This window comes from Haemaphysalis longicornis, unplaced genomic scaffold, assembly GCF_048455015.1.
Source record: "Haemaphysalis longicornis isolate Haplotype H1 unplaced genomic scaffold, Haemaphysalis longicornis Haplotype H1 scaffold_10, whole genome shotgun sequence".
NCBI lineage: Eukaryota > Metazoa > Arthropoda > Arachnida > Ixodida > Ixodidae > Haemaphysalis > Haemaphysalis longicornis.
Window position 1 is genome coordinate 55,288,431 of NW_027526204.1, and position 27,271 is coordinate 55,315,701.

A 27,271-nucleotide genomic window follows, 5' to 3' on the forward strand; every position below is an offset into this window, starting at 1 on the left:
GCACTGGAAGTGTTTTGCAATCTGCGAGTCAGAGAACATTAGTGGAAAGATAGCAGAGGCTGCATCATAGAAAATGGGAGTAATAAATTCAATTTCGTTTTTGTTTCCAGGAGAAACCACCATTACCCTGCGACTGTTTGGAACCGACATGGAGCGACACGCTTTTATAGCAGCATGGAGCAGGATAACCCTTTGGGAGCAGCTTGGAGCAATTGGAGAAGCAGTTCCACTTCAGCATTTCGGGCCGTGCCGAATTTAACAATGCGATGGCTAACTTATTTACAGGTGCCTCTGGCACATTGCCAAGACGCCCATGGCCCAATGTCATCCGCATCGTTCGCGTCAAGGCTGACTATGCAAGATGATGGACTTTCTTTTTTTGCACTGCCATTTTATTGTAGCATCGGCTCGATGCACTTAGAGGGGGGTAATGCTGCGAGTCATGTTTGTTTACTTCTGTTTGTACCTCACAGCAGCACCCGGCTGTGTTATGTGAGTTTCAAGAGGAGTGTGTTTATCCTTTCGTTTTTTTAATGTTGCACACGCTATGTTATTTAACAGGGAGAGTGTTTCACCCTGACATCACTAGCCTAGAATAATCTTCTTTGATCATCGGTGTAATCGATGTAATTTGACAGTCCGAGCAACAATTGCACCGAAAGATGCTCACAGGGCAAACGCTGCGGTAGTCTATTTGTCGACACGCCCGCGCACACCATTATGTTGATTCCTTCGTCACTGCTACGGAATTTTCTTCGGGTATTTGAGGAGCACAGTTTCACCCCAATAAACGTTCGTTCCTTCAACAAACCCTGCATCGTCCTTGGCTATGGACAATATAATTATTTTAGTAGTCATGATGCAGCAAGACGCCCTGATGTACATTTTTGTGGTCGCACTAAAAAATATCGGAAACTTTGTTGACATTAGCATGTCAACACTGCTCAGATTGACACAAATCATACGAAGCAACTTTATTCCCATGACTAATACATGAAACTTAAACAAAACTGGGAAAGAAGTTGCTCGTAGCCAAACTGACCAGAACAAAAGCCCATACATCAGCATATGAGTGGGTGAAAGCAGAAGTCTCACTTTATCTCCCACAGATCATAGATAAACAAGCATTATGCCCCGAAATGCAGGTCAACAAAAAGAAAGAACACAAGAATTAGAAAACATGACTGAGATACAATCAAAGACGGCACAAAAATCATGGGGAAGAAGTAAAAGCAGTCAAAAGATACACGCCGTGAAAAAACGTGGGGCGTTATTCTTACAAAGAAATAGTACAAAAATTTAGAAATGTCAGCAGGGTAGATGGCAAGAGTCATATCGAGAAATCTAAAGTACTTTTTTTTCAACACAAGAAGTGATCTTACTCCTTAATGAAGTGAGGTTGATCAAGAATATACACAGTGTAAAGTGAAACCCCCCCCCAGCACAACACCTTTAAGTGTATCACAGAGACAAAACACTGAATGCATCATCACTGCAGTTAACATCGTGAAACCGGGTATCTTTTGGAAATCTCTTTTGGTTGTATAAATTACACTTGTCACCACTATACAATTTTTCATGGCTTTTAGGTTTCCCTTCACAAAACTTTTGTGAAAGCTTACAGTACAGGCAGCTTTTACCATTTTAAGAATAGCAACATTCGATTGTAAGTGTTCGTTTTTTTCCACAGGTTCTGCTTAGAGGGGCTCTTTACGGTCTGTGAATGTGGTTGCTAAGCCAATTTTTTGTAGCATAACTGTTTAAACTGATAACACTGATGCAGTGATTATCGAAGAGCGCAGTCAGTCATGATAAATCAGTTGTTTCAAAAAGCCCTTTCAGGAGACACTTTAGAACTGAAGCCCCTGGTCATTGTCCCACCACATGCATGGCCAAAATATGCTCATGAAGAAAGCTCCTCTAATGCATACAAGCCCTTGACATCTATCAGTGAAATATGTATGCCAGTGCAAATTTCTGGATAACCTTTTTCGTTGATGCAATGTCAATGTGACTTACCAATGTTTCTTATCTACCTGTTATTAAGTGGGCGTTTTGCTGGTATGCATTTTCTCATGTTTTGCAAGTGACCGCTTGCGGGCAAAGCCCTCCTGGCAGATGCTACAATGATAGGGCCTCTTGCCAGAGTGCAATACTTCATGCCTTTCCAGGTAGGTCCTTTAAGAAAAAGCATTCGGACAGAAGCTACACATGTAAGGTACGTGAGTGCACTCTTTCATGTCTGTTCAGGCTGCCTTTATGAGTGAAACTCTTCTGACAGATGCCACACAGATAAGGACTTTCTCCAGAGTGCCATCTTTTATGCCTGGTCAGGCAGTTTCTTCGAGAAAAACTATGATGACAGATGCTACATACATAGGGCCTCTCACCAGAATGCACTCTTTCATGCACAACCAGTCTGTTTCTTTGAGAAAAACTCTTCTGACAGGTGCTACATACATAGCGTCTCTCACCAGAGTGGAGGCTTTCATGATCCGCCAGTTTCCATTTTTCATAAAAACTTTTCTGGCAAATATTACACACGTAAGGCCCTCCACTAGAGTGCAGCCTTTCATGACGAGTCAATGTCCCGCAACTCGTAAAGCCCTTTTTACAGATGCTACACACGTAAGGCCTTTCGCCAGAGTGCAATCTGTTGTGAGCAGCCAGAGTGGATTTCCTAGCGAAGCTCTTATTACAGATTCTACACACGTAAGGCCTTTCGCCAGAGTGCGATCTTCCATGACGAGCCAGATGGGATCTTGTAGCGAAACTCTTATTACAGATTCTACACACGTGAGGCCTTTCGCCAGAGTGCAATCTGTTGTGAGCAGCCAGATGGGATCTCTTAGCGAAGCTCTTTTTACAGATGCTACACACGTAAGGCCTTTCGCCAGAGTGCAATCTGTTGTGAACAGCCAGATCGGAGCTCCTAGAGAAACTCTTATTACAAATACTGCACGCATAGCGCCTGTCAGCAGAGTGCGACTTTTCATGACGAGCCAGTTGACCACTTAAAGGGAAACCTTTATAACAGATGCTGCACACATGGGGCGTCTCACGAGAGTGCAGTCTTTCATGTTTAACGAGGTTACCTCTAAACTTAAAGCTCTTCTGACAGATACCACACACATACGGCTTTTTATTGCCACAGTGCAATCTTTCATGAGCCACCAGGCTAGCTTTTTGAGCAAAGACCTTTTGACAGATGCTACACGTGTGGGAACTCTCACCAGAGTGTGCACTTTCATGAATAACCAGGGTAGTTGTGTGTGTAAATTGCCCAGTACTGGTGCGACACCCGTGGAGCTCATTGCTAGAGTGCATTTTCATATGTAGGCTGAAGCTGCGGTTTCCACTGAAGGCTTTTTTGCAAATAGTGCAGATGTGAAGCGTCGTAGTGGCACACCCTTCGCTATGAGTGGTCTGGTGGTTGAGATGTTCACAGGAAAGGCAAGAATACAGCTTCCCTCCAAACAGGATTTTCTTGCCGTCAGAGCAAAAATTCCTAAGTGGAAAAAATGAGACACAGTATTGGAATACTCTGTTCAATAATAAAGACTGCATATATGCCAACTCGATGACCAAAACATACCAAAATATGCTAACATTCGAAAAAATTTTTCGAATTCGAAAAATTTTAACATTCGAAAAAATGCCTAAAAAATGCTAGTACTCTTTTTAAATAAATGCAAGATTCTTAAAGGGACCTAGAAAAGCTTTGTGAAGGTGGTAATCAAATGCATTCAGGTGGTAGAACACATAACGGGGGATTTTTGAGCCAAGTGTGAGCCCCATACGTTCTACGGATAATTTGTAAACAATTTTTGAAGATAGCCTTTCTCAGCCGATGAGCGCAACGCTGCAGTGAGCCGATAGCTGCTGACGCAACGGCGATCGGGGCTCATGCAACTGCGAGCCGCCCTCCTGATTCGCCCAATCGCCGGTCAGTTCGGCTGCCGACGTCACTGCCATTGGCTTCCGGCTGCTCTTCCTCCTTCCTGCGCGATCCCGAGGCAAAGGCGGGTCCGCAGCGATTGACCCGTGCCTAGGCGCAGGAATGTAGCTAGCGCAGAACGGAAGTCGAGCGTCGCGATGTCCCAAGGCTATTCCCAGTGTTTCCAGCAGCTTTGAAAGAAGCAGAGAGGGAGGAGGAATCGATCGGCAAGGGGGGAGAGGTGCACTTAATTGCTTCCCTCGCAGCTAATACTGAATGTAGATCAATAATACCAACGGCATTGCATCGCTTTGTTGGTGCTACGTGACAATACAGCTCTTTTGTAACTTTTACGAAAGGCTTACCTGGGTCCCTTTAAAACATAGTCAACTGAAAATATTTAATCACAAGTTTCACAAAAGAACATGTTTAACTCATGCACAAAACACAACAAAAACTCCAACTTATAGCAGTTGTGATAGTATGATGAAGATATTACATCTGACAGCAGATTCATGCTCGTAACTTTACTGCCGTGTAAGAACCCAGGCGATAACTTACCAGTGACCCACAAGGCAGTGAACATGTTAATTCGCAGGAAACATTTAAGTATTTCCCGCTGGCTTGGGAAGGTGGCAGAATGTGCTGGCATTGATGTGTTTTTGCGTGAACCAGACTCATTGCTCTTAGCTGACACATGAACTCGAAAGAGCTGACAGACACCATTTCCTTACAAAAACAAAACAAACTCCTCATTCCATGGAAGTGTGGTGCCATGTCCGACATTCTGCTCACAGGTAGAGTGATTTACATCAGATCGGGCACTGCCTAAATGATGAGTCATGACATCATTAAGTCTCTGAAAACTGGTACGGGCAGTAGTAACCTCGCCATCTTTTACTGCAAATTCGAGTGCGTACCCTACCTCGCAAAGGCCACCAAAAGGAAAAAATACACGCTCCATACCCAATGAGCAACACAGGGGACACTTGTGCGATCATTTGGTAAACCAGATTCTGTTTTGACTCTTCACGCTTTGTTGCCCATGAGTGTGACTGGCTCCAGTGCTTATCATATTCTCTGTCCCTTGTATAGCTTCATATTTTCTACTTGGTGCTATTAATGTTCCTTTCTTTCGTTCTGTTTTTCCATGATATATTGCGCAGCCGGTATAATAAAGGTGTCACAGGTGGCAATAGAAGCAGAAAAGGCCGGATTATCATGTTTAGCCAATGAGTCTGGAAGCTTTCTAATCCCTACAAAACGAAGGAAACAGCCACTCGCCAACATTAAATAACACATCTTCAAAAATATGATTCAAGGGTCTCATCACTAAAAATCTTAGGCCTCAAAATTCAGACCAGGGCATACACTCAATTTCTCAGGACAATCTAAAGACATATAAACCAAACAATCGGTCTGATTCAGCGGATTTCAAACCGATGCAGAAGTTTAAAGGAACAGGAGGGCATCAGGCTGGAACAAACATTTGATATGAGCAGAATAAACTATTTTTTACCCTATCTACACCCAAGCTCTGCAAAACTAAACAAAGTGAACCAGTTAATAAGAAAAGAATATAAATCCCCACTGCACCTGCCCCCGTGCACCTTCACAGCCACACTCGAGTAACTAGGAGTTTACAGTGAAGCCGAATTAAGATATCAAATGTCACTTGTTATCCCCACGGGATTACACATCCTGCATAACTTGGGAATCAAACAACCTCTTCAACAAACGGGCAAACCCCTAATACTGCATGACGCACACGCAAACCTAAGCATTAGGCCAATTCCATGAACCGTGCATCCTAGACATCACGCACAGCAAAAAGAAAAAAGAACTTGAGCTCTCTAGACAAAATTTGAAATCAAGCCCTGCATCATGGCCATAGCACTTTCACTGCAATCCAACCCAACCAGTCATCTCAGATTCGAAAACTGCAATACAAAATTTCGCTGCCGGCTTAATCTCCAATGCAGCACCCAAAATCTTGAACCGGAACCTCCCTCTGTCCCCCGTCGAACTCGTCTGGACTCTGGCTCCAACCAAAACGAGGCAGCTCACAACAGTGGCCCGAGCCTCACCATCCTGGTGTGAACTGGTCTACACGAAAACCACGAAGCCCGCTCTCCAAGGAACAGATTAGTGTTTTACAATGAAATCACGCAATACTGGCTCTCCTGCAGGTCTACGCTCTGGCGGTCAAAAACCTAAACAGCAAGCAAGTGCATGTTTGGCCCCTCCTAATAAACATAGCCTTACCAAACCTTCCAAGGCTAACACATTCAGCCATCAGTATACCCACCGCTGATTGCCTCCTGTGCGACGCCCCAACCAATCTATCTCAAAAAATATGGGCCTGCCCTGAAAATAGCTTTCACTATTCACATCCGATGAGCAGTGGGAGGTAGCAATGCATAGCCCAGACACACGTGTGCAAACCATGATGGTCACCCGACCAACCGACATTGCTGCCCAGTTTATGCCTGCAGCTATGAATATCCTCTGACCTAAGAAACACTCAATAAAATGTGTTTTCTCTTGTCTTGTCAGTGTCCTGTAGCAACACATCTACATTCAGCAAAATGAATGCCTGTTTTAAGCCTGAGCTATAAAAAGAGTGTTTGTTCCACAAATCACACTGCAAGCATTGCAACCTACCCCGTGTTGCCAGAACATGGGCGGCAGCAGCAGGTGCGAAGACCACCTTCTACCGCAATGTCAGCATCATCTCCTGAAGCAGAGAACTGCTCTAAGACACAAGCTTGAGCTCTGTCCAATTTTCGAACTGAAAAAAATCAATGGTCAGAGCAGCTAAACACAATGACTCACGTACAATGTTCACACAGACTTTAGTAAAACGTCTCGCTTCTTTCTGACTACTCAATTTCACTGCAAGGACTTAGTTTTAAGTAGAGCACTGCACAGGCCTGACTTTAAAACACCGCTGAAGTGATTCGTAAATATTGTGGGATTACTAGCCCATATTGTAGTCTGGAGGATATAGGCCATGTTTCTACCACTCTCGCTGCATTTACGCGACTTTCGTCAGCATAAAAATCAATCTGAAAATGTTGTCCTTCTCTCTGCATCTTCCTTGCCGATTTTCTATGATGTTTCATATAATGTTAAAGGGACAGACAACCGATTTTTGTCGCGTATGTGTTCTCTAGTTCACATGAAAGTCAGCGTTCTATATAGCCCGGTAACCACAAGCAATTCATAAACAAATTGGCGGAAGTAATTTTAACTTGGCAGCAAACTTCTTGAAATCGGAAGGGTGGCAGTTCATAGTGTCGAAACTTGACACTACAATATGTGTCCCTCTCACGTGACCTGCAAACCTAGCAGCTACTGTAACTGCTGAAACGTTTATTTACGTATTGAAAACCTCTAACACAAGTATTCGTATAAGTTAAAATTGTATATGTATTTTTAAACATTATTTTGAAAATTTTTACAACATGCAGCCCGCTGTCGCTGGATTGCTCTGTGTGGCTAACTGAGCCTCCATGCTCAGAATCAATGGCAGCGTTCAGTAAACAGACCCAGTGAAGGAGCTTTGACGATTCTGCCTGAGTCAGGGGTGTTTGTTCTGCAACATATTTGATTTCAGTTTCCAAATACGCCAATGGCAGCAAAAAAAAAGTCGCGCCCGAAGAGAATTGAACTTCGGACCTGCCACCACCTGAAGACAGATGCTACTTTTATGTCTTCACAGGTGGTGCATTCGTGCAAAATTGACTGTTGAAGTTAAAAATACACATAAAGGAATACGAAAGCCTGCGATTCACACTTTTTTTAGCTGGGGACATGTTTTAAAATATCGTTTTTCATTTCGCATACAGACAAAAGTATGTTGCCGCGCTACTGGGTGTCCTGATTGCCAGCATCATTTTTTGAGAGGACACATACGGCTCGTAGATCTAAAAATTTCGATTTAAAACGTTCTAGGGCGCTGTCAGCAAAACCGTTTCGGATTAAGGTGTTTGAAGTGATGCCCTTTCATTTGGGACAGTGAACATATACTCGACGAAAATCGGTTGTCTGTCCCTTAAAAGCAAGATCGCTTGGCCTTACTGCACTACTGCATGGCCCACCGACCCTCCGACAATCAGTCAGCCCGGCATTTAGTCAGCCGGGCACCAGCGGGCCGGCGCAATCTGTTCACTTAGCTGAAACAAAGCCACGACATGTTTGTGCCTGAAAGAACGTGCATTTAGTTTGTTAGTTTGTAGAATGTATCATGATCTAAGTCCAAGTCGCTGTGACTTGGTGGTGACGTGATCTGATGGTGACGTGACTGTGTGCAGTGGGTATGTGCACAGCGCCGACCCTGGGACTCGAAACTCCTGAATCGGCAGGTATCCCTCTGTGCTGCCCGGGATCTGCTTTGTGGTGACTTCAATGCACACCACACTATGTAAGGGGATGGTGGGACGGATGCATGTGGAGAACACCTGTGGGACACCATGCTGCACCTCAACCTGACTGCGCTGAACACCAGTGAGTGCACCTTTAGGCAAGGCAACAGCACTACCACGGTCATAGACCCCAGCCTGGTGTCAGCCAGGTTTGACGCCACTTGGAACTTGGGATGCGGGAATCCAGCACGTGAGGCTCTGACCACAACTTGCTACACACTGCACCACCTGGAAGCCGGACAGCCGACCCACACTGCACCACGTCCCCGTCACCCACTGAGACCACTTCTGGTGCTGCCTTGCTGAGGAGGTTCACGGGGTTTACGGCCTGCTTCGCAGTGCCAGGAAACCCACGCGAAAGTGCTCCATCGCCAAGGGTGCCGCCCCGCCGCACCTGAAGCTGCAGTAGCAGCGAGCCAAGCGGAACCAGGCGGAGAGGAAGGCACAGCGCTTGGGAGCCCGGACATACTGGATGGGGTACCACCGTGTGAAGTGGTCTGCCGATGGCACACCAATGGCCTCAGCAGTGGCCTCAGGTGTGCATGAGCTCGAAGGCCGACCCACGCTGCAGTTTTGTCTGGGGCATTTTTGCAGTTGGTCCTCAAGCCCCGTGGAAACCACTACCCCCTCTCCGCCCTCACCATCAGGAGGAATTCCAGCTACGAGCAGCTGGCTGAGCAGCTCTTCGCGGAGCACTTCCTGCCCCCTACCAGGCAGAAGCTAGGCCTCCGGTTGCTGCACCAGAGCAGTCTGAGGGATACCATCTACTCAACGATGCTCCCATAGAGGCTCAACTACATGGTGCACTGTGCACCCGCTAGCGAAAGATGGCGCCAAGGCCCAACGGCCTCACATACCAGATGGTTCGCAACCAGACAAGTTGGGGTTCGTGAGGCTGCTGGCAGCCTATAACCACATTTGGGAGACAGGGCAGCTGCCGCCCGACTGAAAGCTGGCCATTCTGCGGCTTCTCCTTAAGCCAGGCAGGGGTTTCAGGGCCATCGTGGCCTCCTGCCGTGGCCCTCACCTCCTGCGACTGCAAGCTGAAGCGGGCACCGCTGTGCAGGGTGGAGGCCATCACGGAAAAAGAGGAGTTCATACCGGAGCAGCTCACAGGATTCTAGCAGCACCAGGCTGCAACGGACTCCTTGCCGATGTAATGGCAGCGCTGGAACACGCCCAGGCTACCAGGCACGTGGCTGCGCTGGTACTACTAGACGACAGGGGTGCTGGAGAAGTCCGGCACTTCGAGCGAGCTGTGGAGCTCCGTCAAGGCGTTCCCGAAAGGCAACACGGTGCAGGTGCGAATGACAGTGCCATTTCGGCACTTGACAGTAGGTGGGTGTGCCGGGAACGCTGACGCATGCAGGTGGCAGCGCCTTGTAAACGCCCAGGCACTGGGACCTAAGGCGGACTGCCAAGGAGTCATGCTGCAGCTGCAGGCAGCCCTAGATGTGGTGTGGGCCAAGCTGGCCAATGTTGGACTGCAGCTATCGGCCAGCAGGACGGAGGCTGTGCTGATGCACCCAGACACCCATCCTGTCGCGGGGCCAGTTGCTGGCACATCGACGGTGAGGGGCTCAGCTGGAAGACCAGTGTGCACACCTGGGGCTCACACTGGACCACTGCGTCAACTTCGGCCAGGCTGCGAAGGAGCTCCGAGCCAGGGCACAGATGGCCACAATGGCTGTGTGGAAGATGGTGGCTGAACAGGACAGGAGCTGCTCGCAGCAAACGACCTTGCGGCTGTGCAATGCTTCGGCCGTCCGGCTCATGTACGTGCAGCTGCTGGCCACCCTGCAGAAGCCCACTTGGTGGCAGCTGGAGAGCGGCCAACACAGGGGCGTCCGCATCAGCCTGGGCCTGCCTTGAGACTCTCAGTGCGTGAAGACGCTGGCTGAGGCGGTGGCATGGACGCTCCAAACAACGGTGGAGCAGCCAACCTGGGCTACATTGGCCAGCTGCAGTGGGCAAAAGGGGGCAGTCCCCTGCTGCAACGGCAGCGCACACATCGCCGCTCCCGCGGAGGGCTCATGCTGGCGCTGTATGAGCAGGTGGTGGCCACCCTTGACGCAGCCCCCCCTTGGCCGCCGCCTATCCTGGTGGCCAAGGTGCACATGGAGATCCTGGGCCTGCGCTGCAAGCGGCGGATGTCGCACTGCGAGCAGCTGCAGATGTCCCAGGCCGTCATCTGGGGTGACCTGGAAAGCCACACCCTATCCTACACAGACGGCTCTATGGGGCAGCAAGCAGGGTTTGGTCACAGCAGCAACTGTGCTGGCGGAGGCCAGCAGGCAGTCCCGGCTGCGCTAGGCCGCATCATCCGCCACACCATAGCTGATGGGCGTAGGCCTTGGTCTGGACCTTCCACCGGAGCTGGAGCCAACCACGAGCGCTGTGCCCTGCTGTACGATTTCCGAATGGCCCTACTGCAGATTTGGGAGGGTGACCCGTGCTCACCCTTCAAGCGGGCCTTGCGAGCAAAGGCGGCACGTCTGGCTGAACAGGGCGCTCACCTATGACTGCAGTGGGTGTTAGGCCAAGACAACTGCCTCCTGATCCAGTGGCATGTGCGGGCCCAGCACCCAGACACGTGGTTGGCCGGAGGAGAGACCCCGCTTCCAGTGCAGGCCTAACGGCTGTCACGTCAGCAACGCTTGGCTGTCCTGCTTCTTCACGCCGAGTGCGTGTGAACACCGAAACAAAAACACTGCCTGGGGCTGATTGACGGCCCATCGTGCCAGCACTGCCGTCCCAACCGTATGAACCCTGCCGCATTTGGTCCTTGAGTGGCTTCAGTTTGTGTGAAGGAGGGCTGAACTGCTGGCCATCTTCACAGGAAGGGCTCGGCCCTTCGAAGAGAGTTGGTGGCTGCCGGGCAGAGCCAAAAAGCTGGATGGAGTCCATGAAGCACTCAGTTCTTACCTGCACGCCTCGGAACTCCTCCCGGCACTGTTTTCTCCATATTTAGCAAACTAGGCTGTGGCCGTGTTATTTTTGTGTTTGTGTCAGTAGTGTTTTATTTGTTTGTTTATTTTTAGCGTATAGTCCTGTTTATATGTATCCTCTCCTACTCTTGCTTCTCCCCTTCCTGCCTGCCTGTTCTCCCAATCCCCCTCCACACCAGCAGGCATTCCGGTGCCCCCCTTATGTGAGACAAAATACACCAGCTAGTTGACCTTCCTTCCCAGGGAAACAATAAATTCATTCATTCGTCTTCTATTCAGCAGGCTAAATTATGCAAATTTTAAAAATAAATAAATTAAACCTAGCCTTTTTTGTAACCTGGCAACTGTACTCAAAAAGGCAGAATTTCAACCCTGATGTTTTTCGTTCTTTAGGTAAAATATCACTTAGGATCTCTAATCAGTACCCTTAAACCGTTCCGACATCTGCACAGCTGAACGCTCGGCACTTTATGAACACATCTTGTTTTCCAGCCTCAAAATAGCAGCATCACGCTTGGAACAATTTATATTCCTCACAAAGAACAAATGTTCCTAGCTTCCAGACTGCCATGAATGAAGTATGTGAGTGCACAACCGATCCAACGGACATTCTGACACGCTCTTCACGGTTGCACAAGATCTCGCAGCTGAGTCTCAACCCCAGGTGGTGCAGGCATATGTGTACGCTGGGGCCAAGGATGACATGGTGACCACAACACTACAATGGCCTTCCCACCTAGAGTCCTGTCAAACGTGTTTCTAAGAAACACGCCGCACCCTGTCGTTTATGCTGGCCGAGCTTACGGCCATCCGGGACGGCTTGCAAGCCCTAACTCCTGCTCTTCTCAAGCCACTAGAAGTACTACTTTACAAATTTATAGACTGAACGGCGGCCATATGTTATTTACGTCGATTAAATAGCAACTGAGCAATTTCGAGGGACATTCATGACATACTGGATACGTTGTACCACTGCCCTCTGCTGGTCTCGTGGGTCCGGCGAAATACGCTCCCTGCTCACAATGCGGCGAATGGTGCCTGCCACACTGCATTTGTCCCATCACCATCGCCTGTACTGACACTAGACACCCCAGGACAGTTTCTCCAAAGGAAAGATTTTCGTCGCACCACACGAGCTCTAATCCCACTGGTGGAACGGTGGCATTAGACTCTCTTCCCTAGCAGACTCGGAGGAGGTCTTGTTGCGAAGACTTTATGTTGGTGTAGCCCTCTCTCCCGCTCTTACCTGGAGTGGCCACTACACTACCATGACCCACAGAACTGCCCCTTTTGCATGGCTCCTGCCGAAGATGCGGACACAGAACATTTGCTGTGGACGTGCCCTTCATTGGAAACGGCAAGAACACAACACCTTTGAGGCACAGGCCTCCACCCTGGCAGACCACCTGACCTTCATCGGTGAATATGGGGACCACACCATCGCTCCCACCTTGCGTTTCTTTACGAAACTGGAGTTAACCCATACTTGAGACATAGTATTTATGCCAACGGGCATACTACCGCAATAATAAAAGTATGAAAAGGGATAAAAAAACTATAACACAAACTTGTTTTTTTTACAGCCGTGTTCCCCCTCTACACTAGAACGCTCATATGAGGAGAAAAACCATGAACTCTAACCTGGAAATGCCTCTTCGGTTTGGCAGCTTGCACTGATCAATGTCACAGCATACTGTGTACCTGCAAAAAAAAATCAGTCCATAATGCAGACTGACAGCGACATCTAATTGGGAAAGTACCTCTGGCACTGGTAGTAACGGCGGCTTGCGTCTTTCGGCTGCAAGATACAACCCGGTTGGAGGTTGCACCCCCCCACATTGTGTAACACGGCTGTCACGCGTCGAGGATGTTGCACGCAGTACGGCTTCTGTCGGTGCGGTGCCTTCTGGAAGCAAACAAACACAACCACAGATAAATTTACACGCACGAAACAATAAAAGGATTGGCTGTAAGCCCAGTGCCAGTTTCCCATCCCATAGATGATGACATAGAGACCATTGATCACCAGATATGCCTTTGGCAGGCTACTGATTAAACAGTTTCATGGTCATCCAAACTGATGAAACATGCACACATTTTTTATAATTGAAAATAAGAGCACAAAATTAGACAAAGAAGAGGAAAGGGAAAAAAAGTGCTTCTTGTTCCCTTTCTTCGTTCCAGTCTATATTTGCGCTTTAGTTTCAAAATATTTACTGCACTAGCTAGCTCATTTCCCCATATTGCTTTAGTGCACTTTTCAGACCCTTCTGCCCTAGATAGTATTTCAGGAGCTACCACACTCCCACTCTGGATGTTCCATACATGTTTGCTGATATTAGTTTCTCACAGGCACTAATTAGTGCCACTAGCTTTTTAAAAAAAACATTAAAAAGCTGTACTGACAAAGTTATGAAATGAACACGTCCCCTTTTTCTAAAGTACAGGACACTTATCTTTTATGAAAAGCATTTTTATAGTATCTATTGCTGTTCCAAAGGCCCATATTGCCAGCTCTATAACAAAGAGATTGAATGTCATAACAGCGGTAGTGAGCACAGTATGTGCAAAACACACACCACTACCACTAAGGATATAGAACTGTAGTGTAACCTTGTTACAACAGGTGTGCTAGCAGCAGATATTTCTAACTCTCTTTCTATGTCCAGCAGAATTGTCCCCCTATTAACCCGTTCAAGCACCATGTACACAACTCATCTACATTACATTCCACCTAGCAGTCATCATCCGCAGGACTCAAACAAGACAACTCTCATTTCTTGGCTGGCACCAGAGTAATACCCATGCCCAACGTGCACGAAAAATGACATGAAGTGCTCAAGGCATTAAAGGGACACTGAAGGAATTTGTAAAAATTGCGGGATTACTAGTGAAAATTGTAGTCTGCAGTCTCTAAGCCATGTTTCATCAACCTTCACTTCGTTTACGCGACTTCATTCAGGAGAAAAATCAATTCAAACAGCTGTCCTCTCTGTATCCTCCTTGCCAATTTCCTATGACATTCCGTGTGATGTTAAAGCCAGATGCCATGGCTTGAATGCGCTACTGCAAGGCTCGCCGACCCTTTAACAGAATCAGTCAGCTCAGCATTTAATTATGTCCTTATTAGTCCTGTATATATGTGCATATGTATGCTCCCTTTCTCTCTCTCCGTCCTTTCCTGTACACCTGTGTTCCCATTCCCCACACTCCCCACACCAGCAGGCGTTTCCGAGTCCACCATTAGGTGAGACAAACTACACCTGCTCGTGGTCTTTCCTTTCCATTTTAACAATAAATTCATTCATTCATACATTTAGTCAGCTGATCGCCGGCGGGCCGTCGCAATTCCTTCGCTCAGTGAAAACTACAGCACGTTTGTGCCTCGAAGAATGTGCCTTTAGTTTGTTACTTAGTAGAATGCATCGAGCTCTGACTCCCCACGCATGCAGATCGACGCTTTGCTGCCTGTTATGCTAGTAGAAAAATCTAAGGCAGTGGAAGGTGGGAGAAAAGGCAGCGAAGTTAATATAGGTACTAAGGAATTGCAACCAACCAAAACTTCTATAGTACAGCATAAAAAAACAGGGTGCAGAGAGCCCTTCTTGTGCTGGGTGAACAAGCACAGCGGTCAGCAGCATGGCCACACATCTGCGAATGCTTTTCCATCTAAGGAATGCAGTTGCTAGACATGACATACTGTGGGATTTTGGGGGATGCTTACTGCACGACCACAATACAAGAAATAGTCATCCAAGCAGGTTGAAATGCTGAAACTAAATGAGTTCAATTTAGAGTTCAAAGTTCAACTTAGAGAAGCAATCTGGATGACTCATTGGTGTATTATTAATTCAATGGATGATGCAGAGGCAGCACTGCATAACTTTTCTTCTGCAATTTTAAAAGCTGTATCATCAAGTACTACCACGCTTAAATGTAAAAAGAGATTTAGCTATCCGAACAACCCATGGATGACTAAAGGGTTATTCGAAAGCATGCGGAAAAGAGGACAATATGTACAAAAGAACCAAAAAACAGCCCTTTAATTCTAATTTAGCGAAGCGATATAACAAATACTGCTGCCTCCTAAACATCCTCTTAGAACAGCCTAAAAAACAGTATTATGAAAATGAATTTGCTAAACGTACACCATAACAACCCAAAAAAACAATGGAATCTTTTAAATACCTTTCATAATAGAACTGCAGCTAACGCCTCTATATCAAAAATTACATACAACAGAGTAAGCCTGATGTAACCACCTCATATTGCTGGTGCCTTTCGCGAATATTTTTCATCCATTTATCCCAATACCCCTCAGCCTTTAAATGCGCAACTTGGTTGCCCCCTGCTTCCCAATCTTTCTTTTTTTTCCCAGTTACACTAGAAGTGCTCGCTACGCTTGGCACGCTCAAAGTACGAGCCCAGGCCTACATAACATTTTCATTCGTCATTTGAAGTTAGTTGCTGATTTAATCATAAATACTCTTAGCCATATTATAAATCTTGTCTTTAGGTCTGGTACTTTTCCATATTTCCTAAAGAAAGCTAAAATATTACCTGTTTTCAAAAGAGGTGACCGGCTATTAATATCTAATTACCACCCAATTTTCATTCTCTCTTGCCTTAGTAAAGCAATTGAACAGATATTTTTCAAACGTCCGAACAGCGACCTCAATAAATTGATTCCACTGAATCTATGGCAATTCGGTTTTCGGTCTGGACGTTCCACCAACCAAGCATTGCTTTCACTAACAGACTTCATTAAAAATCACTTGATGCTGGAAATTTTGTGGGTTCAGTCTTTCTAGATTTTACAAAGGCGTTTGATACGATTAATCGTAATATCTTGTTTAAAAAATGAGAAGCCTATGGCAGAATAGGTCCACCACTAACATTTTTGAAAAACTATTTACTTAACCGACAATATACCGTATACATGGCTGACACTTTTTCTGAAACAAGAACATTTAACCAAGTTGTACCCCAAGAATCTATACTCGGTCCTTTACTTTTTATATGGTATAATAATGATCCTCCGTATTGTCTTAATTCTTCTCACTGGATCTTGTATACGGACGATACAACCACTTCTTTTTCTAATAAATCGATAATTTGCCTTACCGCAAACTTGAATGCAGTACTTAATGTTGTAGAATGGTGCCGCATCAACTATTTAGTAATTAACCCAGAAAAAACTAAATTTGTGGTCTTTAGATCTCATCAGTACACCGTCGATTTTCTTCCCGAATTACATCTTGGGCCTCATTTAATCACATCTTGCGACCAGGTTACATTTCTTGGCATTCACCCGCACCTTACATTTAGATCTCACTTTTCCCATTTAAAGCAAACAACAGCTTTTGGGATTAGAGCTTTAATCAAGGCTCGGTGCTTATTCCTTCACTTAGCCCTGTTGCCTTTATATTTTGCTTTTGTTCACAATCATTTTCATTATCGCATTCTTTCATGGGGCAACACTTACCGTATTTTCTGGTCTATAAGTCGCACCTTTGTATAGGTCGCACCCCCCTCAAAATGAGTTTTTCAAAAACGAAACCGTATATAAGTCGCCCCGTTTTATAAGACGCACTTCTTAATTAGGTAAACTCATAGTGAATCCGATCGTTACAAAGTGCGGCGAAAGTACATGGTTGTGGCGGCCGCCGCCTAGTAACGCATCCCCCTGTAAGCAGGGCTAGACACGGGCATATAACATCCAAAGTCTGGACATAACTAACTTCTCAAAAATGGTTTATGGATACACACAGATGGCATGTACTTACGGACGGCGTTTAGTCAAAACCATCAAAATCTTTTTCTTCAGACTCGCTAACAAATAATTCAGTATCTTCAGTGGGAGTTCCACCGGTGCATCACTGTCGTCCTCCGACTCTGATGTCTTCCTCGCCAACATCGTTACCACTCGCGGACCGGATTACTCCGGCCTTTATCAACCCGGCTACAACTGTTTTCGTAGAAATGGAGTCCCAAGAGACCCATTTGGTGACCTCTCCAAACGGCGCGCACGTCGCGCGTCTCTTGTGTGCTGTCGTAAATCAGCGCAATAAAGGTGTCATGGCGGACGGAAGTGACGCGACGGGAAGCGGCACGAAAATCAAAATTTATCTCCAAGCTGTCATTTTAAAAATTACCAGCACGTTTACCTCCTTCAGAGTAACTGTCTGTAATAATTCATGAGCTGCATTTTGTTTTTGCAACCCAGTTTGATGTTACTTTGAATTTATTCTGAACTGTAGTTACTGCGCATGGCCTAAAGTGGCGCGTGGTTGTCGCAGGTCATTATCATTCTTTTTGACTAGAAAAAGCTGCAAATTCTTTGGTGCAATGTCCCGAAGCGACATATGGGCTATGAGAAATGCCGTACCGGTGGACTTGGGATTGATTTACACCATAGAGCTGTGTTTCAACGTGCGCTGGCCACGCGCAGCCGCCGCGAATCAGATTTATTCCATACATAAGTCGCACCGGTGGATAAGACGTGCCAACGAAAATTTCAGAAAAACACCGCGACTTATACACCGGAAAATACAGTAATAACAATTTGTTACTACGACCTGTTCACACTAATTACGGTAAGAAAACTACTTGCTTCTCAGCTGTTAAATTTTGGAATAATTTGCCTACAGCTGCAAATCATCCCCCTGCCTTGGTTGCTTTAAAAAAACCCTTAGAGGATTTCTTTTGCTGTAATTAGGATCTTGTTCTCTGTTTTATTCTTACATTACACCCAAGGTTATCATGGGCCTTTGCTTCCTTTGTGTTATTTGCGAAATGACTTTGTTAATTTTTTTATTACATATCTAAAATTAGAGCTACCTTTCCTAATGTATGTACAGTAATACCTCGTTAATTCGAACTCGCATATCTCGAAAAATCGGCTAAGTCGAAATTTTCCGTGGCACCGAACATTTTTCTATACGTCCCATGTATATTTTCCCCTTTATCTTGAAGTATTTTTGGGTCGCATTGCGGATAACTCGAAATCTTGACTGGGAGTGGAACGAAAATTCCGCCGTACAGCTTCTCAGCAGCGCTTGGGAGCAAGTTCGCGCAGCGGCTATCGCCAACTGCTTTGCGCACGCTGGGTTTTCACGTGCCGCCAGTTTGCCAGAAGCAGAGACGGCAGAGACATGACTTCACAGACTGTGAGGAACTTTGTCAAGAGGTTATCAAGCTTACAGGTAACGTTGCCGCCAAAAATGACGTGACTTTTCTGGAGTACGCGCTGTGTGAGCAGGATGTGGCGGTGACCGGAGAAATGACAGACGCCGAAATCGTTCAAACGGCCACTAACGTAGGGGACGGCGGAGACGACGGCGATGACGAACCACCTCGAGAGGTGCCAACATCTACTGAGACGAGAAATTTGCTGCGCTTGCTTCGAAATAAGGTCAAGAGCAGCGGCGGGGAAGATCGGCTGATGCGATGCGTCAAGCAGCTGGAGGACGCCTTCCTAGGCCCGAGTACGACCACAAAGCAGATGAGCACTAGGCAGTTTTTCTCTGCTAAATAAAATGGCAGTGCGGCAAAACCCAGCCGGTTAAGGTCTCTTGTATGTTATTTTTTTCTCTTTTAAACCTGCACGAGAAGAAAGATTAGAAACTGCCGCTGAAGAGCCGGTAAGTAGTAGTGATTTTTCTGAAGAGCGCTCATTTTTCAAGGCGATTAGCGCAACTTTGCTTATCTCGAAATTTTCCCTGGTTTTTACGACTTCGAGTTAACGAGGTATTACTGTACATAAAATGCTAATTTCTTGTGTGTTTTATACTGCATATTGATTTGTGGGGCTCTTTCGCCCATTTACTGCTTCTACGCAATTCGTTTGATGTATTTATAATGGAGGGTCCCCTTTCAGTCAATTGACTCTGGGACCCTCGTACGCATACTAATATGTTTGTTTTTTCGTAGTAAACTTTCTCTTTCAAAAAAAGGAAAGAAAATGTAACCTGGCTATACATTATAAACTTTGTATTTTCGCCCCTGGCATGGCTGGCTTGTGGCCGAGTGGTCTGGAGTACAAGGTATGTGGTTTTCTAAGTTGCAAGTTAATTCGAACCCACAATAGTGCATGTTTTTTCTCTCGTTTTTTGAAGTTGATTTATTTGTTTTGTGGCAATGTTTTCTGAACTGACTTCACCCCTTTTTCAATGTAACATTCATCACTGTAACAATGACGTGCTGGTGAGTTCCCGGTGTGGTGTTGCAATATGCACTGACCGCTCGCGGGAACAGTCCCAAAGCAGCCTACCCTTGGCATGGTGCAAACATGCTTCTTAAGGTACAGGCATGAGCCCGGCAAGCTCGAAACGTGCAGGAAAAGCGTACCACATTTGATCATTTGCAGTGACGCCAATCGCATTCATCCACCGCTTATGCCTCGGCTAGTGATTGCTACGATTCTAAGCCGTGCTGGTAGGCTTATATGATGCAATTCATAGCTGACAACATGGCAGGAGTGTGGTATGCTAATTACTAAGATATCTAGAATGCCCATCCAACGATAACGCTGGACGCCAAGCATGTTGTTTAACAGGACCGAAACATAAACTGGTTTGGATTGTAATCTTAGACGTCTATCGTCCAATCAAGTAGCACTTTGTATTGACGTCAGTGCTGTTTGTGCAACCTGCAGAAACCATGCATGGTAGTTTTTTTTCCACGCTTTCCCTTAAAAAATGAATACCACCTTATTGCCTCGGTAAACATTTAAATGTGTTTTTCTGAGCCAGTCTACGCAGTGCAAGCAAAAACAGGAGCTTGGCAAATTCACTTCAGCATCCCTTTAAAGGCCGATATTTAAAGCCCAATATTCCCTTCATGTAGATTTGGATGGATACCCTCACATACTAACACTATGTGCCGCATAGTTTCTTTCTTTTCTGCAGACCACGCATACACCATCATTTTGTGAATACTTCCCCACAAAACTCTTAGTTCGCAGGCAACCTGCTCTAGCCTCAAAAAGCAAAGCACTGCCCTGGGAATTATCGTAGAAATTTTCCTTTCTGATGTTCAATTTCTCAGCCCTGTACACCTCTAACGACGTTTTAGCTTCCATTTTTTCCCTCCATTTATTCGTTTCAATTTGCCTTGCCTCTTTTTTGGTTACCTTGGCTGTTTTGGATTCTCCACTGTTCTTTCAATATTTCATCGTTAGCCTTCTAGTCTTTCTTAACCACTGCGTGTCCACGGTTTTCAAGTATAGGTACCTAAATACCTTAGCTGCCCACCTTCATTGATCTATTGCCCTCAACCTCATCTCAAAGCATACTTTACTCTGTGCTTCTCTAACTTCAAACGACGCAGCCCATATCTTCCTGAACTGCTTCGTTAGTTGTTTTTCCATGCGCGCCTAAGGCCAAATGTCCTACCGTTCTCTGGTTTATTTCCAGGACTGATAGACTGTCTGATTTTAAGCAGAGTACAGCATTCGCAAACGTGAGACCCGGAACCATTACTCTTTTCCACATTCCTCTTACTACTTCATATCTGTTATACCCCCACAGAGCTCTATGTTTCATTATAGCTGCGTTTCACTTTCCCTTAAAGGGGTCCTGAAATACATACCCCCGATGCGTGGATGTACATGTAACCAAATAAAGCAATGTATTAGCAATCTCCTCCTGCAAGAATTTTGTTAAAGCGATGAGTATTAGCTGAGAAATTGTAAATCAAAAACCGCGCATTATCGGCGCGCCGTGTTTCCTCCTCCTTTCAACTTACTCTCCGCTGTTGACAGCGACCGAGCCTTCCCTCCCATGATGCTGCGCTCCTTGGCGGTGACGTACTTCCGCTATTGCGCTGCTCACACTGCCGTCTGCTACGGGCAAGCTCTGTTGACACCATGAATCCCGCACTCCGCTAAAGGCTGGAAAAGCGAACGAAAAATCTGGCCGCATGTGTGCGGCGGCCTGGCCTTGCCCTTTTGCGGTGCACGTTGCTGCAGAATTTTGCTATCGGCGGCATGTGACTTTTTATCGGCGGCAAACTCGCAGCCGCAAGGAGACGATCGTGCGCTCGCTTTCTTGATGCACAGCGCATTGTTTGTACAAAAAGCGCCGTATCAGATGTGGCCCCGCTAGTGCCAGTTCTTATTTTGTGGCGGTTGTAATTTCTGCCGGCGGCATGTGAAAAAGACATTTTAAACCGATACAGAACCCGTGCACAGAACGCCAGTTTAGCTTGGGGCGACGCGTGGTGGAGAGCGGCAACGTTGGCGAAACATGCTCCGCCGCGGGTCTCAGCTTTCTAGCGCTGGAGCGAGCACCATTTCTTTGACAATATCAAACATCGGTTGCCCTGGCAACCAGGCACAAACCGCTCAGTTAGTTACGGGAACAAGGCACAAACCGCTCAGTCAGTTGCGGTTGCGTGATCCCGGTTCAGCTTGGGGCCCCACCTCGCGGCAAATGGGCACTGCAGGCATACTACTCACTCCCATTTGGAAGTGCGAGATGCGTTTGACATTACAGGAGGCGATGGTATGTGTGTTGTGGACGCCTGTGTTTCGCGATGAAATGCGACGTGCTTCTGCGGGTGGATAGTGCTTCCCATGATCTGGATTATCTTTCTTGAGCGACGTACGACTCAACCTCGCATGGGGTATGTGCAGCGTGTGTGGCTAAAAGCCGTCTCGGCTTGTGCGCCAGAGTTAAGTGACTTGCTGTTCGTCCCCGCAAACCGCGCGAGGTGAGTGCCGAATTCGCGAGAGGCAGGAGGAGGCAACCCATCGTCTGTCAATCGCGGCTCGGACTTGCAACGCATGTTGTGACGTTGTGTTCGTTCGAAACGCATCTCTGAATTGTTTGGAAGTTGATAAAATGTATGCGTCAAACCCGGGTATTCGGCTCAGGGAGTTCTCTGCGATTGCAAGAAAGAAGTGCCATGGGGCTTCAACACTTTCTTTATGGAACGTACTCAAGTAAGAGAATATCCATGTTGTGTTATGGCCCTGTTGCATTCAATACAAACGGTTAAGCGTTTGTTTACACTTGTTTCGTTTGTCGTAAAATGTCTAAGCACTCCGGCACTCCGCTGGCACATCAGCCGGCGAGCCGACGCTGAGCAGACGACTCATCTCTTTGCCGGAAGTGCGTGAAAAAGCCGCCCAATAGCAGGATGTCTAGCTCATGACGAACATCTGGGAATCGATGACGTAGACATGTGAAGATGGCGGCGTCCAAAAACACGAAGGGAAGGGTGAGAAAAAAGTGACAAACTTTGCAACAAAAGTGTGAGCTTCCCGCTGCGCGTAAAAGAGTAATACTTGGCACAGATGATGTAGACGACCCAATCTAACGATTGAGCTAGTCAATTTAGTGTGCTCAAAACGCCTTTTAGGGCGTTCTATGGGAACTTTATGGTAATCTAATCAAGACGCGAGTGTACATTTCGCCGGAGCAGAGAGCTCGCTATTACAGCCGCTAGAAATTCTAGCCACTGTATCGCTATGTAACGACGGAAAGAGTAAGTTAGCGTTTACGGAAACTCTCACGCATGCAAGGTCGACTTCCGCAATCACCAGTACCTCCTGCTCGTAAGTCCGTAAGGACTGAAATGGTAGCTAAAATAAGGGGGGGGGGCGTCGTCGTCTCATGTGCGACACACTCGCTGAAGTAACCATGGTAACGGCGACGCTGTAAACTACGCGTGTAGAAGCGCCGCTGTCAAAAATCGTGGACATAAACGAGAATTCCGGCGGCCAACTATGAAATGACTGCTTCGCCTCGGACGAGGTCGGACTATTGTCATCACAAGCTGCCGAGCCAACAAATAGTTCTGTATCGTCGGGGTAATAACTTTTGTTAGCGTGAGCGAATATGCTTACTATTTTCGGAATTGCTTCTACAAGAACTGTAGAGTAGATTTCTGACACAAACAAAAACACTTTGAAATCCATCTCAGGGCCCCTTAAGCCGCTACAGACATTTTTCAATTATGAGTGGCACGGGTATTACACAGCATCTTCTCAGGGGCCTACGTTGGTAAGTGCACTCCAGACACAAGAGAAACCACTGGCAAGAAGTTGACTGAGCCATTTCGACACTAAGAACACGCACTACCGGTTTGTCGCCTAAAACAGAAATTCTCTTTCTTTAACAAAAATTTGATTTGTGTAGAATTTCTAGCCGTTCTGATATATATCTAAGTCAAAACTGAAAGGGTCACGCACGGTACTGCTTTCTATGTGTTCCGCATATTGACTCACACGTCTCTGGTATCATTGCAGCGTATCTTCAGCAGTGGTATTTGCTCACACCTTCATGAACCTTGACGGGCACTTCAGCTTCGAAAATTGGCTTTAAATGACTATAGCAGGTGCTATGAGCGTGGTTTCCATAGCATGGAAATCAGTACTCCCCGAAAACGCATCCAAATGGAACCGGCGGCACTACTACTCAACCACTGCCAAGACCAGCATATTTCGTTCAACAGGGCGTTACTAGACTGGGACGACAAGAGATAAGGGCATTCAATGACCCGGTGTACCTGCGTACCTTAATTCCTTGTTTGAATCAAGTAACATGCTGATTTCAAAAAACTGAATTTCAACCAACTTAACAGAGTTTTAGCATATCGTTACCGTCTTTGTGATACTGTTTACCGTGTCACCGGAAGCCACGGTTTCCTTTACTGATGAAAATGATAGGACATGTTTTAGCACACCGTACACGGTTTACGTATCCTGGTTGCCGCGGTTTAGGTAGCGACGTGTGATGAATTAGTCTAAAAACACATCACGCATAATTTTGCTCCTCACAGCTATTTGCTTTCGTTTAAGGCCGCTCGAGTGTTTCACGTTTTAGGTTAAGCGTTCACAACATTAGTTGTTTTGGAAATACTGTAGCCATCACCTGAGCAGTTAGAACCAAGGTAAATTAGAGTTTACGCGACGCAAAGTATTTTCACATGAAATGAGTAAAATATGTTGTAGTAATTACTAAATAACTTACACTACTTTGCCCAGCACAATTTTGAAGATGCAAATGCACTTTGCGAGCTCAGAAAATTATGTGAACTATATTGAGGCGGGCGAGGCTTAGCACAAGTAGGGGTGGCCTTATTGCTCCTCTAACAGAAAAAAACTGGTCGTTTGTAATGTAATAAACAACATTAAATACAATTACTTTTACCAGCTGTAGCAGGCATCAGGCACCGAGTGCAGTGCATTTGCGTCATGTGCTAGGAAAGCTACGCGGCGACAGTATGTTACCATTGACAGTAACTCTCGCAGTCGACTCCTGTAATCACGGTGTACAGTAACGTGAACACGGTAACGGTATGCTGAAACCACCGCCTCCTGAATTTTACAATGCCAAACGCATTGCCCGCTTCACAATGCGAGTGAGTGGTACACCTGCAGTACCGACATGTCATAAGGCCCCGAGCTTAGCCGGGATCCCCAGATCGTAACTAAATTCAAGAGTGGCTTGTGCCCGGCTGTCAAGGCAACCGATGTTTGAAATTGTCACAGTAACGGCGCACTCGCCAGTGATAGAAAACTCAGCAATGCGGCAAAGCAGGTTTTGCCAACGTTGCCGCTTCCCACCCCACGATTAACCGGTCACGTGACTAAAGCACCGCGGACACTAGAAATTGCGGAACAGTGGCACAAGCACAAGAAAAGGGCTAGATTACTACTTGGGGCTGATGCGTTTGGCATTCAAAAAATTACTGCCCTTCCCCTCTTTGAAAAAGGATGACCTGCGAAGCTGGACGCAGTACTTGAAATGCTCGAAACAAAACACGTTTGTAATTGGTGATCGAGCAATTAGCACTTAGCCCAATGAAACTTTGAAGGACTTGAGATTTATTCTAGTGGAGATACATAGAGCTGTCTGTTTCCGTCCCGCATCGTTGGCACTTAAGTGTCTGCATAACACACCAACCCAGTCCACTGGACCACTGAGGACACCGGAAAGTTAGCATTGGGGCGATGGACGTACACGTTTAAACCTCCTGCCAGCACAACGGACATGTCATCAATAAGGGCATGAAACCTACACCAGCGGGTGCCTGTTCCCGTCCTTTCCCTCCCCTCCCAACTCGTGCCTGATAATCCGGCGACCGGCTATGTGCACGCACTTAGAAGTGAAAGCCACCGCCAAAATTGTTGCACTGGAAGTCCTCCAAGCTGAACTAGAAATATTGGGTAACGTCAATGTTGCTGTCCATATGGGAGATTCCCAACTACTCGGCAAGCTGGATCTTGCGGTAGAAACGGTGGTGGCCGCGGCTTTCTGTCGTTTTCACACCCATTTGCACTTCTGTTCTGCTCTTTTGATTCATACTGTTCTTCCTCCGAGCAAACGACACGCGTCTGCCCATGGGGAGTTAAATCACTCACAACTGGCTCTCTGTTTTCATCCTTCCTTGTAAGCATCTGACTGTCTGTGTAACACACCAACCGAAATCCCAACCGCTCGACCATCAAGGGCAGGTGACAGGTAGCATTAGGCCGCGAGACTTCCACGTTTGAATTTCACATCAGCGCAACATGCATGTCATCGGCAGCGGCAGGAAAACTCACCGTGCATGCAGGTGCCCGTGTCCACCCCCAACCAGTGTGAGCAGAACTCCGGAAACCGGCGATGAACGTGTGCTTAGGCGTGCAATACACTGTCGAAAATGTCGCGGGGAAAGACTTTCAGTTGCTTTGGTAACACCTGATAATGGCGCTACCGCCAATATCACCCGATTGCGCAGCTTGTGAAAGAGGAATCGGTGGTGGCGATGGGAATAGCTGTTGTGAAAGCGGTGTCGGCGGTGGTGAGGAGGAGTGCCGCAGCTGCGCCGAGTAAATCGGCTTCACCGGAATAAAAGTTCGGGGGTTAGACATATACTGCTTCGCAGTGAAAATACAGCAGGCGATGCTAAAACTCTTTATATCCCAATGTGGCAAGGTCCTTGGAGGTGTTGCCAAATCAACCCCCTACCCGGCTGGGTAAAATCAAGACAGACTGATCAGTTGCAGTTGCGAAACGACACCAGCGAGGATTGCTGTACTTGATGGGAGCAGTCTGTCTTGATTTTTACCCAACCGGCCAAACCGCTTCCGCTTACTGACTGGCCAGCGTCACTGTTAATTATTGATAGTGACGCTGGCTAGTCAGTGAGCGGAAGCGGTTTGGCCGGTTGGGTAAAAATCAAGAACTGCTCCCATCCAGCACAGCAATCCTCGCTGGTGTCGTTTTGCAACTGCAACTGATCAGTCTGTCTTCATTTTACCCAGCCGGGTAGGGGGGTGATTTGGCAACGCCTCCGAGGACCTTGCCGCCGTCAGGGAGGCGATAACCGTTCATCTGACGAAGCCAGCCGCGCTGCTAGAAGCAGTGCACACTGGACGCGCGAAGCGGAACAGAGGTCCGGGACCTACCGCAACGCAGCAGACGCGACAAGCAGTACAAGCGAGGGAAGACATACCTATTCAGGAGCGAATGCGGGAGGCCAGGGAGCTGTTTCCGCAGAGGTTCACAGTATGCCCGGCCGTGTTTACAACCACACACGGCGTTTTGTCCACGCGCGCTGGTGCCGCGACAGGTGACAAAGCCCTACGTCCGCAGGGCACTGGCACGAGCTACTTTTCTGAACGACAGCTTTCCCTACAGACGACGTTCACGCTCGCCTGATCGCCAGCATTAAAATAATGCACACAATAACGCGATGCACAGTGAAACTACGTAATCCTGCAGCGCCAACAACTTTCCACCCGGAGAAAAAGGACTTTAGCCGATTCCAACGAATTCTAGTCTAGTAAACCCTCGCACGGTTAATTTCACGTGCGTTGGAGTGCCGTTCGAGGCCTGTGGCGCTCCAATCGCATCTTCGGTGGCATCTGTCCTTTTAAGCATAGAATTTTCTATTGAATGTTGCGCTTACAAGTAGAGCCCCTAAATATCATGATAGAGTAATTAGAAGTACTTCCCAGGCCACAG

The 27,271-nt window shown here is 46.8% G+C and overlaps 1 protein-coding gene across 4 annotated transcripts; it reads right to left on the bottom strand.

Annotated features, from left to right (window-relative positions):
• Window positions 1-949: 949 nt before the first annotated feature.
• Window positions 950-27,093, bottom strand: LOC144158556 (uncharacterized). Of its 4 annotated transcripts, XM_077689505.1 has the most exons (6): window positions 26,760-27,093; window positions 25,867-25,955; window positions 13,073-13,218; window positions 12,954-13,013; window positions 6,602-6,728; window positions 950-3,508 (listed from the first exon to the last, which is right to left on the bottom strand). In XM_077689505.1, exons 3-6 carry the CDS (start codon window positions 13,149-13,151, stop codon window positions 2,206-2,208), a joined length of 1,569 nt encoding a protein of 522 aa, XP_077545631.1. In that variant the 5' UTR covers window positions 13,152-13,218; window positions 25,867-25,955; window positions 26,760-27,093; the 3' UTR covers window positions 950-2,205. The 4 variants fall into 4 exon arrangements, with proteins under 4 accessions (XP_077545631.1, XP_077545632.1, XP_077545633.1 ...); XM_077689506.1 differs by lacking the exon at window positions 25,867-25,955 and having other exon boundaries at window positions 13,073-13,215; XM_077689507.1 differs by lacking the exon at window positions 25,867-25,955 and having other exon boundaries at window positions 6,602-6,674.
• Window positions 27,094-27,271: the final 178 nt, after the last annotated feature.

Excerpts from the sequence above, each read along its gene's own strand:
- LOC144158556 (XM_077689506.1), bottom strand. The coding sequence starts at position 13,151 with ATGTGGGGGGGTGCAACCTCCAACCGGGTTGTATCTTGCAGCCGAAAG. Across the intron at positions 13,014-13,072 it reads CGTTACTACCAGTGCCAGAG|GTACACAGTATGCTGTGACA; the intron begins GTACTTTCCCAA and ends TTTTTTTTGCAG. Across the intron at positions 3,509-6,601 it reads CCATGTTCTGGCAACACGGG|GAATTTTTGCTCTGACGGCA; the intron begins GTAGGTTGCAAT and ends TTTTCCACTTAG.